Source organism: Chiloscyllium plagiosum, chromosome 11 (assembly GCF_004010195.1).
Source record: "Chiloscyllium plagiosum isolate BGI_BamShark_2017 chromosome 11, ASM401019v2, whole genome shotgun sequence".
Classification (NCBI taxonomy): Eukaryota; Metazoa; Chordata; class Chondrichthyes; order Orectolobiformes; family Hemiscylliidae; genus Chiloscyllium; species Chiloscyllium plagiosum.
In genome coordinates this window covers 10,826,953-10,841,333 of record NC_057720.1, presented here as the reverse complement: position 1 = coordinate 10,841,333, position 14,381 = coordinate 10,826,953, and the positions used below count along the sequence as shown (strand labels likewise).

The 14,381-nt window shown below is 41.0% G+C and overlaps 1 protein-coding gene across 2 annotated transcripts in view; it reads left to right on the top strand.

The window, feature by feature from the left end:
• The window catches only part of LOC122554127 (calcium-activated chloride channel regulator 1-like), a 104,356-nt gene that overhangs the window by 37,015 nt on the left and 52,960 nt on the right, over positions 1–14,381 (top strand). For both annotated transcript variants that reach the window (XM_043698672.1, XM_043698674.1), the window contains exons 5-10: positions 2,719–2,878; positions 5,116–5,337; positions 7,516–7,740; positions 7,826–8,003; positions 11,996–12,102; positions 12,199–12,420. In XM_043698672.1, the coding sequence (XP_043554607.1) occupies positions 2,719–2,878; positions 5,116–5,337; positions 7,516–7,740; positions 7,826–8,003; positions 11,996–12,102; positions 12,199–12,420 (1,114 nt within the window). The remainder of the gene's footprint in view (positions 1–2,718; positions 2,879–5,115; positions 5,338–7,515; positions 7,741–7,825; positions 8,004–11,995; positions 12,103–12,198; positions 12,421–14,381) is intronic.

Sequence of the window (14,381 nt, the reverse complement as noted above, 5' to 3'; positions counted from 1 at the left end):
AACCTTCAGGGTACAATGGACCTGCACTCCCAGATCTCTCTGCCCACCAACTTTTCCCAAGGCTCTTCCATTCATTGTATAATTCGCTCTATAATCAGACTTGCCTAAATGCATCACCTCACATTTGTCTGAATTGAAAGCCATCTGCCACTTTTTGCCCAACTCTCCAGTCTATCTATATCTCCATCCTCCTGTCCTCTCTGACTGTCCCCTGTGCTTTCTGCTCCTTCACCAATCTTTGTGTCATCTGCAAACTTGCTGATCATACCAACAGTGCTCTCTACTAGATCATTTATCTAAATCTCATAGTCTGACTTTAGAAAGCTTTAGAAAGCCCTCTGCGTGAAGTACTTGCTGTGTGTATTCCCCCTTAAACTTTCCACCTCTCACCTTGAAAGCATGACCTCTCATTATTGAATCCTTCACCCTGGGAAAAAGCTTGACTCTATCCACCTTGTCTATACCCTTCATTATTTTGTAAACCTCAATCAGGTCCCCCTTCAATCTCCTTTTTTCTAATGAAAATAAACCGAACCTACTCAATCTCTCTTCATAGCTAACACCTTGCCAGTTATCCCTTTACTCATGAACAGTATATTCCAATCAACTTTTGAAGGTTCCTATCTCATACTGTCAAAATTGGCCTGGTTCCAATTAAGTACTTTAAATTTTATCCAGAGACTATCCTTTTCCAGAATATTTTTAAATTAACAAACTGGTCCCAAAGTGCTCCCCCACTAACACGTCAGTCACTTGCCTTGCCTTATTTCCCAAAAGAAGGTCAAGTTTTGCTCCTTCTTTAATAGGTACATCTGCATATTGATGAAGAAAACATCCTTGAACATATTCACCAAAATCCTTCACATCCAAACCTTTAACACTATGGCAATCCCGTCTATGTTTGAAAATTTAAAAACCCCTGCTGTCCCAACCCGACAATTCTGGCACTTAGCTGAGATCTCTCTACACATTTGCTCTTCAGTTTCCTGATGACTACTGGGGTGCCTTTAGCACAATCCCATCAAGGCGATTACCCCTTTTTATCTCTAAGTTCTATGCGTATAGCTTCTTTGGACAATCCTCTCTAAGTACTGCCATGATGTTTTCCCTCATGAAAAATGCCAGTCCTCTTCCTCTCTTGCCTCCATTTCTATCCTTCCCATAGCATCTGAACCCCAGAACATTGAGCTGCCAGTCTTGTCCATCCCTGAGCCATGTTTCTGAAAGTCCCATGTTCCCATGCATGCCCTGAGTTCAGACACCTTTCTGTCAGATCCTTTGCATTGAAAGAAATGCAATTTAATTCTTCAGAGTTACCTCATTCTCTGATTTGTTCTTGCTTGCCTTGTCTAAATAACTTGCTGTCTTTAATTTCCGAACCATTCTCATTTCATTATTATTTAGGATCTTCACAATTGCCCCAATACTAGTTTAAATTCTGACAAATAATGCAAGCAAATCTCCCCACCCTCCCCCAAGACATTGGTCCCCTTCCAGTTGAGGTGAAACCTGTCCCTTTTGAACAGCTCTCTTTTGGTTCAGATGTGATCCCAATGATCCAAAAATCTGAATCCCTGCCCAGGGCACCACATCCACAACCACTGATTTATCCGCCCTATCTTCTTATCCTACTGTCACTAGCACGTGGCACTGGGAGTAATCCAAAGATTACTACCTTTAAAGTTCTTCTTTTTAGCCTCTTACCTACCTTCCTATATTGACTCTGCAAATGTTTCTCTCACTATGTTGTTCTTATCAATGTATACTGAAAAATGTGTTGCTGGAAAAGCGCAGCAGGTGAGGCAGCATCAAAGGAGCAGGAGAATCTACGTTTCAGGCATAAACCCTTCTTCAGGAATCCTGAAGAAGGGCTTATGCCCGAAACATTGACTCTCCTGCTCCTTTGATGCTGCCTCACCTGCTGCGCTTTTCCAGAAACACATTTTTCAGCTCTGATCTCCAGCATCTGCAGTCCTCACTTTCTCCTCCTTATCAATGTATACTACAACTCTGGCCTCTCACTCTCCCTTCCCTCCCAATATGCTGCAGCTACTTTGAGATGTCTGTGACCTTGGCACCAGGGAAGCAATGTCAATACTGGCTCACCGGTGCAGAATTGCCTGTCTGTGCCCCTGACTGGAGAGTCTCCTCTGACAATTACTCGTTTGAACCTGGAAGCATCTGGAAGTTCTAAACGTAAATTGTCAGTAATCTCACAAACCACATGATACTTCTCATTTTTGAGTATCAGAGGAACGGGGAGGTTTGGATTTGTTTATTTAATGAGCAAAGTCACCACTGTCTCCCTGACTCATTAGAGTGAGAGACACGCCTGGTGGGTGAGTTTAAGCTGAAGGTCACCACTGCTCAGGCCAAGGGTGAGGATCAGAAGGCAGGATGACCTTGGTGACCTCAGCTACCATGGGAATTGAACCCAGGCAACCGAGCTAACCAAGCCCTACCCTGTCTCCACCTTGGTGAATAACTCGTGGGGCAAAGGCAAGCCAACTGCTTGGGTTCCATTCCCTCATCAGCTGCAGCGAAAATAAAGAATTCTCCATCTCAACCTCTTCCCCGCCCCACCTTGAGGTGTGCTGATTGCCACTCATCATCTCTCTCTCTCTATTGAGTGAGATGATGTATAAACCATTATGGTTATTGCAACTTTATAAAATTTAGAATGATCAACTACACATCGTGCTTTACTTCCATTTCTAGGTGTTCAAAGGAAATGAAAGGATTAAAAGTCTCTTGTTCTGGGGGTGCCTGTGGTACCTGTGATCCCAGCACAGGGCTCCCAGACACTGACTGTAACTTCTTTCCAGACCAGAACCAAGTGACATCAACTTCAATAATGTACACAACAGGATTACCAGGGGTAAGTGGGATTATTAAGATGCATTTTCCTTGCAAGTTATTAACACCTACTTCTGCAAATGTTTCATTGACAAAGTCTTGCTGTTTGCAGAGGTTACGTTCCTTGAAAATGTTGCAAATGCTGACATCATGGAGGGTAATGAGAGTCAATTGGATAGTTTCCAAATATCCAAAAATACTGACACATACAGTATTTAGGAGACAATAAAATACAATAAAACAATTGTATTATTGATGTTTTACAGGAGATATAATGTAGTAAAATGAAGGACATAAATTTCTCAAATGGGCCCCTTGTTGTAAGGCCTCCTGCATTGTAAATGTTACAATCGTGTGGATGTGTATTGTAGGAGCTGATACACATTCAGTGCAACTTTCCAGACTTGGCAATCCCGTTTTCTATCATCATTCTGTCAGTCTGCAGACCATTTTAAGTTTTGAGCTTTTTTTTTACCATATCTACTTCACTTCACTTCTATTGTTTTGCACCTATAAACTGCAGGGAAATGAAATGTGACCCGCACTGGGTGAAATGGCGTACAAAATTGTATACAGTAATCTGACCTGCAGAGTGCAGTGGTTGCTCAGAATACTTTATGAGAGTCAGTGAATTTGCAAAGGTAAAGATGTGAATGGCAGGACTTCACTGTGTCCAATATTCACGATTCAAGTACAGCATGAAACAGATTTCGAACTTGCTTCACTTGATCCCACAGTTTGGGCTGCCCCTTTCTCATATTGCTATTTCGGGTAGGTTTGACAGTAAGCATAGAAAAATAGGCTATAGTTTAATTAGAACTTTTTAACTGCATAAAACAAACTTTATTGGTGCATAGAACCGGTGGGTGGGGGGTGGTGGAGGGGATGGGTTTACTCAAGTTGTATGAAACACTGGGTAGACTGCAGCTAGAGTCTTCATAGAGTAGAATCCCTATGGTGTGGAAGCAGGCATTTGGCCCATTGAGTCCACACTGATCCTCCGAAGAGCATCCTACCCAGACCCAACCCTATCTCCTTAACCCCACATTTCCCCATGGCGAATCCACCTAACCTGGACATTTCCGGACATTATGGGCAATTTAGCATAGACAATCCCCCCTAACCTGCACACCTCTGGACTGTGGAGGGAAACTGGAGCACCCAGAGGAAACCCATGCAGACAGGGAGGAGAATGAGCAAACTCTGAACAGACAGTTGCCCAAGGGTGGGATCAACCTAGGTCCCAGTCACTGTGAGTTGCAGTGCTAACCACAGTGCTGTCTGAAATTATGAGGTGTCCAAATAGAGTGGTTAGGAAAGAGTTATTTATGTTAGCAGATTAAAGAAAAGACAGGGAACTCAGATTTAAAGTAAATCCGAGAAGGAATAAGAGAGTTGTCGAGTAATTCTTTTCACAGTTAGGGTGGTGCGATCGTTAACTTACAGCCTGAAAAGTGGTAAAGTCAAAATACTCACAGGATTTCAAAGAACATGTGGGTGTTTGCTTGAGGGTCATAATCTGGAGGACCACAGGCTAAGAGGTGAAAGGTAGGATTAGATGGGATTGCTCTTTCTTTTAGCCAGCTTGGACATGATTGACTGAATGATCTCATTCTGTGCCACAACAAATGCCTGCATTTCTCAAAGTTTCACTGTGTAGAGTTGTGATTATGAATAAAAAATAACACTTTACGTATTCATGGCCATAGTCTCCTCACAAATTGTGACTGTGTTTTTTTAATTGATTTCTGAATTTTTAACAAATGCAGCATCAATCATCACCTCATAGGGAAGCAAGGCTTTAAAAGGACTGGAAATTACAGAGGAGAAAGTGAGGTCTGCAGATGCTGGAGATCAGAGCTGAAAATGTGTTGCTGGAAAAGCGCAGCAGGTTAGGCAGCATCCAGGGAACAGGAGAATCGACGTTTCGGGCATAAGCCCTTCTTCGGGCAGGCTTATGCCCGAAACGTCGATTCTCCTGTTCCCTGGATGCTGCCTAACCTGCTGCGCTTTTCCAGCAACACATTTTCAGCTAGAGATTACAGAGACAGGGCAAGGCAAGCCAAGCTCATAACTACCTCATACTGAAGGGAGCAAATACTGTCAACTGAGCTAAACTGATAGACAGAAATCGAAACTGGGATTTTCTGATAAAGCCAGACCTTTCATTTTGATCCAGAAAGCATCAATTTCTCTCATCTGGCTGTTATTTTTAAAACTCTGACACTTGTTGCATCTGACCTTGTGTTCCCTTTGCAGGTGGTTGATTTCTGTGACAATAAGACACACAACCGTGAAGCCCCGAACATGCAAAACAAAATGTGCAATGAGAGGAGCACTTGGGATGTAATCAGCAAGTCGGACGATTTCCAGAACAACCATCCAACTAATATCACTTCACTTGAGCCAAAGTTTACTTTCCTGCATGCCAAAGACCGAGTGTTATGTTTAGTTCTTGATACTTCAGGAAGCATGGGTTGGGTATGACAATATGATGTTCGTTTACGCTGACCTTATTGAAAGGACCATCACTTGTAGTCCTTTGCTGACCATTGTTCATCACATAGGAAACAAGCAGTCTTTACTTTCATGCAAGTCCTGCATTTTATATTGTTCTTATAATGGTAGTATCCTTTAGGTTGGGGGGTGGGGCGTGCCTGGATTCAAGTCCCACCCATTCCAGCGGTGTACACTGACATCTCTAACAGGTTGCTTCAGAAGGTCATCATTGGTTTTCTCATTTCCTATGCCAAATATAACAAACTACAATTCTGAAATAAAAATAAAACAAAAATGCTGAAATATTCAGCAGGTTTGGCAGAATCTGAACAGAGAACTGAGCTAACTTTTCAGGTTAAGTTGTCCTATAAACAGAGCATTTCTGAAACTTTACCCCATATGCTCAAGCCATCATTTCAATATGTATATGACCCTCTTTCTATGCAATGGAGGTGTGACAAATGATGAAAGGGCTGTTCTACCAGGATTAGTGCTGGGACCATGATAATTTATCATTTAAACCCATCAATGACCTAGCCTCAGGAATCAAAAACACAATTTCAAAATGTACAGATAATATCTTACTTGGGGTATGTGGCTCATCTAGAAGAGGACTGAGATGAAACACAGGATGACATTAATTAACGTACAGAATGAACATACAATTGGCAAATGGAATATTTCTTCTTGATATAAAACAGAAATTGTTGGAAAATCTCAGCAGGTCTGGCAGTGTCTATGAAGAGAAATTGTTTAACTTTTTGGGTTCTGTTTTGGAAACATCGTCTCTGGTTTCTCTCGACATGATGAGCTCTTCCACCAAGTTCTGTTTTTGTTTCTGATTTCCAGCAACCACAGTTCTTTTGGTTTTTTGTTTATCCTCTTGATGTCTATTAGTATCCTCCCCACAGTTCACTATACTTCCAAGTTTTATGTCATTGAAAATTTTCAAATTGTATACGCTACATATAAGTCAGTAGTATAGATCAACATGCAGTATTCTTAGTAGTTAGGATACACACTATATATATCTTTCCCCAGAGCAAGAGGAATTGTTTGCAACTACTGCCCCCTTTTCTGTCACTCAGTTAATGTTGTATCCATGCTAATATTTACTTAAATATTTACAACGTTTAATGCAAAGCTGATGATGAGACAGTTTGTTAAACACCTTTTGATTTTTACCATCAAGTATACTTTCCTGATCAGACCTCTACTGCCTTAAAAAAAACCTCTGCTAGTTTTGTTGAGCGCAATTTGCCTTGAACAAATCCCAGTAAAAATTAATGCCACATGAGAAATGACAGATGCTGGAACTCTAAAACAAAAGGGAATCCTGTGAGTATTCACCAGACCAGGCAGTGTGAGAAGACAAACAGAGTTTAAGATCTTCACCTGAATGTTAACCTTCTTTTCACAAATGCTGCTTGACTGACCTTGGAATTTACAGCACTTTTATTTTATTTAAGGTAATTTCATAGGCCGAAGGGTCTGTACTGCGCTGTAATGTTCTATTTATTTAATAAATCCTGCCGCCATTCCATAATAAATCCGCACGTGTCCAAGTCACAATATGAATGTCACATAGAAATCCAAACAATTTGAATGTCACATGTCTGTCATTGATGAAAACTGTTCCAGCTCATTTCCAAAAGCACTAGGATTAAACTGTCTAACCTGCAGTTGCTTAATATAATATTTTATCCGGAAATCCAGCAGCATTCTCTCAGTATTGCACTGGCATGTCAGTCGAGATAATGTACTCAAATCTGTTGGGACTACAATTCACAAAACAAGTGATTGAGATTTGTTAAATTTAATTTGAAAGATTTATTCTACCTAAAAGCTTTTATACAGAGCGCACAAGATACGAAATGAAAACAGAAAACACAGGACAAACTCAGCAGATCTGGCAGTACCTGTAGAAAGAAAAGCAGTGTTAACATTTTGAATTTGAATGACTCCTCTCAGAAAGATTAACCCTGTTTCTTTCCCCATAGATGCTGCCAATCCTGCTGAGTTTCTTTCGCATTTTCTGGGTCTATTTCAAACCCCAGTATCCACAGTACTTTGGTTTTATTTACTTTTACAAAATATGAGAATGACAAATGGTTTGGGAGATTGAGTTTTGAATTTGAGTTGAGTTCTTTATGTTTGCAGGAAAATCGAATTCAAAGGCTTCAGCAAGCGGCTGGGATATTTTTACTCCAGATCATTGAAGATCAATCATATGTTGGCATAGTTGGTTTTCACAGTTCTGCAACTGTGATTCACGAATTGACAGTAATTGAGAGTGAAGACGCACGAAAAATGCTGAAAAATCTTCTACCTAAAATAGCTAGTGGTGGAACAAACATTTGTGCAGGGGTTCGAGCTGGTTTTCAGGTAAGTCAGAGACATTTGATAATTCATTACTGTCCACATCATTATTACACTTTTCCCACATTGACAATGAACAATGGCTTTACAGGTACTTCGTGGTGATGACGGATCTACAAATGGTGATGAAATCGTTTTGCTGACTGATGGGGAGGACAGTGGGATAAGCAGTTGTTTCTCGGAGGTGAAACAAAGTGGTGCAGTTATCCACACGATAGCATTAGGACCGAATGCAGCCGAAGAGCTGGAACAGTTGTCATCAATGACAGGCATGTGACATTTAAAATGTTTTGCTGATCAAGAATTAAACTTCAGTAGCAAATAGAGTTATAGACTCATAGAGATGTACAGCACAGAAACAGACCCTTCGGGCCAACTCATCCATGCCGACCAGATATCCCAACCCAATCTAGTCCCACCTGCCAGCACCCGGCCCATACCCCTCTAAACCTTCCTATTCATATACCCATTCAGGTGCCTTTTAAATGTTGCAATTGTAATAGCCTACACAACTTCATCTTGCAGCTTCTGCCATTCACGTACCACCGCTCACTCCAAACCTATGCCCTCTAGTTCTGGATTCCCTGACCCCAGGGAAAAGATTTTGTCTATTTACTCTATCCATGCCCCTCATGATTTTATAAACCTCTTTAAGGTCACCCCTCAGCCTCCGACGCTCCAGGGAAAACATCCCTAGCCTATTCAACCTCTCCCTATAGCTCAAATCCTCCAACTCTGGAAACATCTTTTCCGAACCATTTCAAGTTTCACAACAGCCTTCCGATAGGTAGAAGACCAGAATTGCACACAATATTCCAAAAGTGGCCAAACCAATGACCTGAACAGCCGCAACATGACCTCCCAACTCCTGTACTCAATGAAATACAGGAATTAGTTTAACAGGCAATATTAAGTATTTTTGAGTGTCTAGTTACTAAGATAAAAATATATTTCTGTGAGCTTCTTTGAAGATTCAGGGAAAAGAACTTGACCTTACAAACCAGAATGTCCCTTAAACAAATACAGAGAATACTGGAGAAACTCAACAAATGTGCTAAAATCTGTGGAGAGAGAAACAGTTAATGTTTCAAGTCCAGTGTGAATTTTGTTCAGAATGTCCAAAGCTGGGCCTCAATAGAAAGATAATAAGAAACCTCATTTCTACAGCGCTTTTAATAAATTCAGGGTGTACCAACATGTAGCCAAATAGGTTTTATTTTCTTTAACTGTAGTCACTGTGCAATGTAGAAAATTGATTAATGCTAAGATAACATCAATCTTGGGAAATATTTGCTCCTCTGAATGAGAGGTTATTACAGTGGAGAAAGCAAATGAGCATTTGCCCTATTAGTCCCTGTGCTTGTGACATCAGTACCTTTGTAATGAAGGATCCCAGGCAGAAGGGTCAAGATGTGAAATCAGTTTGATAGATGCTGAAAAAACAATAAATTGCAGCAAACATTGGGAGGATTTATTTCCAGGTCACCAAATGGGAGTGGTAAAATTGGGCCTGATGCAAATCTGGAACTTAGAGATGTATGTCAAGAGGGAAATGTAATAATAATGGGCTATTTCAGCTTACGCACAGACTGGGTTAATGAGGGACAGATTGAATACGCTGGGGCTATTTTCACTGGAGTGTAGGAGCTTGAGAGGCAACCTGACAGCAGTTTATAAAATAATAAAAGTATAGATAGAGTTAGTGGTAGCTGTCTTTTTCCCAGGATGGGGAATTTCAGGACAAGAGAGCATATTTTTAAGGTGAGAGGGGAAAGATTTAAAAAAAGACACGAGAGACAGATTTTTCACACAGAGGGTGGTTTGTGTGTGGAATGAACTTCCTTGGCAAGTGTCGGATGCAGGTGGAATTAGAAACATTTCAAAGACATTTGGATAGATACATGACTAGAAAAGGTAGGTTTGGATTATGTTCGGTTTGGACTGGTTGGACCGAAGGGTCTGTTTCTGTGCCAAATGACTTTACAATTCAATTTCTATTAATGATTTGTATGTGAACATTGGTTGTATAGTTACTAAGTTTGCAGATGACACCAACATTGGAGGTGCAGTGGACAGTGAAGAAGGTTACCTCAAAAATGGACCAATGGACCAAGGAGTGGCAGATGAAGTTTAATTTAGATAAATGTGAGTTACTGCATTTTGGAAAGAACTTACACTTAGTAGTAAGCTCCTGAGGAGTGTTGCTGAACAAAGAGACCTTGGATGGCAGGTTCATAGTTCCTTGAAAGTGGAGTTGTAGGTAGAGAGGATGGTAAAGAAAGCAATTGGTATGTTTGCCTTTATTGGTCAATGCATTGAGTACAAGAGATGTGAGGTCATTGTTGCAGCTGTACCGGTTCTTGGCAAGTGTCGGATGCAGGTGGAATTAGAAACATTTCAAAGACATTTGGATAGATACATGACTAGAAAAGGTAGGTTTGGATTATGTTCGGTTTGGACTGGTTGGACCGAAGGGTCTGTTTCCGTGCCAAATGACTTTACAATTCAATTTCTATTAATGTATGTGAACATTGGTTGTACAGTTAGTAAGTTTGCAGATGACACCAACATTGGAGGTGCAGTGGACAGTGAAGAAGGTTACCTCAAAAATGGACCAATGGACCAAGGAATGGCAGATGAAGATTAATTTAGATAAATGTGAGTTACTGCATTTTGGAAAGAACTTACACTTAATAGTAAGCTCCTGAGGAGTGTTGCTGAACAAAGAGACCTTGGATGGCAGGTTCATTGTTCCTTGAAAGTGGAGTTGTAGGTAGAGAGGATGGTAAAGAAAGCAGTTGGTATGTTTGCCTTTATTGGTCAGTGCATTGAGTACAAGAGATGTGAGGTCATTGTTGCAGCTGTACAGGACATTGGTTAGGATACCTTTGGAATAACATATGCAATTCTGGTCTCCCTGCTTGAGGAAAAACTGTTGTGAAACATGAAGGGATGCAGAAAAGATTTACAAGGATGTTGCCAGGGTTGGAGGATATGAGCTATAGGGAGACGCTGAATAGGCTGGGGCTGTTTTCCCTGGAGTGTCAGAGGCTGAGGGGTGACCTTATAGAGGTTTATAAAGTCATGAGGGGCATGGATAGGGTGAACAGCCAAGGTCTTTTCTCCAAGGTAGGGAGGTCCAAAACTGGAGGGCATCGGTTTAAGATGAGAGGGGAAAGATTTAAAAGGGACCTAAGGAGCAACGTTTTCATGCAGAGGGTTGTGCATGTATGGAATGAGCTGCCAGAGGAAGTGGTTGTGGCTGTTACAATTATCTATTCAAAAGACACCTGGATGGGTTTATGAGTAAGAAGGGTTTACACATATGGACTAAATGCTGGCTAAGGAGCCTAGATTAATTTAGGATATCTGTTCATCATTGTGGAGTTGGTCCGAAAGATCTGTTTCCGTGATGTATGTCTCTATGACTCTATGACTCCAACACAAAGAGGCTTCAAGAGGGTTTGTACAGGCGATTAAACAAAGCAGTTGATATGGTATATCAATAAATATGTAGCTATTCACCTCAGTAGAAAAAGCAGGAAGACAAATATTTCTGAAACAGTGAGAAGCTGGGAAGTGTAGGTGTCAAGGGGACCTGCATTTCCCTTTTCATGAATCATTTAAAGTTAGCAAACAGGTGCAGCAAGTAATTAGGAAGGCAATGGTATGTGGGCTTTCATGACAAGGGGATTTGAATACAGAAGTAAAGACGTTTTATTGAAGCTGTATAGAGTCGTGGCAAAGTTTTGTTACTTATCTCCAAGGAGGGATATATTTGCTATTACGACAATATAATTAATGGATGGTCACCGGATTAATCCTTGGGATGATGGGGTTGTCTTACAAGGAGAAATGGAGGACACTCACTACTATCTCAGTGAATGGTCAACTGAACCCATATCTCCTGAGTTATAGATTCACAGAGCTGTACAGCACGGAAGCAGACCCTTCAGCCCAACTCATCCATACCGACCAGATATCCGATATTAATCTCGTCCCATTTGCCAGCATTTAGCCAACATTCCTCTAAACTCTTCCTATTCATTTACCCATCAAGTCACCTTGCCCATTCACATCACCCAATAACCTGCGATTTAATATCACCCCAAATAATTTCATCAGCAGATGCTGTTACTTTTAATTCTGATTATCGTGAGTTTCATGATTAGGTTTTGTGGTTTAAATTTGTGCACAGCTTCTTTCCCAATTAGTTATGAGCACTACATCGATCTTATTATTTCTCATGTTCAATCTTTAGGAGGCCTGCAGTATGCAGCTACTGATAAATTGGATGAAAATGGATTAGTTGATGCTTTCACTGGATTAGTATCAGGAAATGGGAACATGAGTCAACAGTCAATCCAGGTTTGACTATCCTTTAGAGAATGACTTTGAATTTGTTGCTGCTTTCTGATAACAAGTATGTTGGTATTTTAAAGTGACTGTTTTGATTTCTTGCAGCTGGAAAGTTCTGGAAAGAACATTACAAGTAATGACTGGTTCAATGGTACAGTTTTCATTGATAAATCGGTTGGGAAAAACACGTTCTTTGTAATAACATGGGGGACTGACACACCACAAATGTTTATCCGTGATCCCAATGGAAAGCTTTACAGAAATGGAAACTTTGAGATGGACGCAGTCTTGTTGACAGCTCGCCTTCCAATTCCTGGCCGGGCACATGTACGGTTCTGATTGGACTGTGTGTTTAAATTTTCTCTTTGCTTTAATTTTGATCTCCTTCTTTTCAATTACAATGGGGTGTTTTTACATCAGTCAGGGGCCTGGATGTACGGCATACAAAATGGAGCTGGAATGCCTCAGGTTGTAACGATAACAGTAACATCACGGGCAGCAGATGAGAATATTCCGCCTGTCACAGTCAACGCGCACCTCAATCAAAACACAACATCTTTTCCAAACCCACTGATCATTTTTGCAGAAGTCAGCCAAGGTTTCCTGCCTGTTGTTGGAGCCAAAGTGACAGCCACAGTAGAGAGGACTATTGGTCAGCCTGTGAATCTTGAGCTGTTGGACAATGGGGGAGGTAAATACATCCATCACTGTAGAAGCCAATTAGCAAATGGTTATATTTCATTGTGACCAAAGTAAAATATTATCATTAGTTAACACTGGATTTGGCTCTTTGCAATTGATTTGTCTTCTTATCTTTAGGTGCTGATGCTGTTAGAAATGATGGAGTTTATTCTCGGTATTTTACTGAATTTCTTGGTAATGGGAGATACACCATTAAAATATCTGTACAAGGAAAAGATGGAATAGTAAGGTTAACAACCAGGAAGCAAAGCCATGCCATGTACTGCCATGTACATCCCAGGATATGTACAAAACGGTAAGGTGTTGATGTACAAATGTACCTACTTGTTATTGAATTATGATTTTGCCTGAGTCAGCTCCTAAACCATTTGTACTTGGAAATGTCATTAGTCCCAAACCCAATGACAATTCCAATGTTACCTCAGACAACCTCCCATACACCCCATAACTCTAAAGGGTGGTGGGGGCGTGGAATGCACTGCTTGGGAGGGTAGTTCAGGCAGGAAACCTCACAACCTTTAATAAATTACTCAGTTGAACACTCAAGGTTATGGGCCAAGTGGTGGAAAATGGACACCTGTAGATTTCGAGTAGTTTTTGTTGGTTCAGACTTGATGGGAAGAAGGGCAATGTCTGATTGTGTGAAATCAGTACTACCTTCTCAAGAGCATGTAGGGATGGGCAAAAAATACTGACCCAGGCAATGAAACCCACATCCAGTGAATGAATGAATAAAAGAAATCTTGAACTTCCGTTTACCCAAAAGCTGCATTCAAGTATGAATTATAATTATAATTAGGTTTTATTGTCATGTGTGCTCAAGGACAGGGGTACAGTAATACAGTAAAAAGTGTACAATGCCACCATTTTCCTAATTTCTATCCAGAACTACAATGTAGAACATTTAGCTTTTTTCTATATTTCTCTATTTTTATACCAAAACTATTTTAGTTGCTGTGGTTCTGTTCGCCGAGCTGGAAGTTTTTGTTGCAAACGTTTCGTCCCCTTTCTAGGTGACATCCTCAGTGCTTGGGAGCCTCCTGTGAAGCGCTTCTGTGGTGTTTCCTCCTGCATTTATAGTGGCCTGTCCCTGCCGCTTCCAGTTGTCAGTTTCAGCCGTCTGCTGTAGTGGCCGGTATATTGGGTCCAGGTCAATGTGTTTGTTGATGGAGTTTGTGGATGAGTGCCAAGCTTCTAGGAATTCCCTGGCTGTTCTTTGTTTCGCTTGCCCTGTAATGGTAGTGTTGTCCCAGTCAAATTCATGTTGCTTGTCGTCTGTGTGTGTGGCTACAAGGGATCATCAATTTCATCAACAGATCCCTTAGGGAGAGACAACAGAACGAGGACATGCCGCAACCCAAAGGACTAGCCACACTACCATACATCAAGAACATCTCTGAAATGACAGCCAGACTACTGCGACCACTTGGACTTATAACGGCACACAAACCAACAGCCACTCTCAGACAACAACTCACCAAAACGAAGGACCCGATACCCAGCATGAGCAAAACTAACGTAGTGTACAAAATCCCATGCAAGAACTGCACAAAACACTATATAGGACAAACAGGAAGACAACTAAC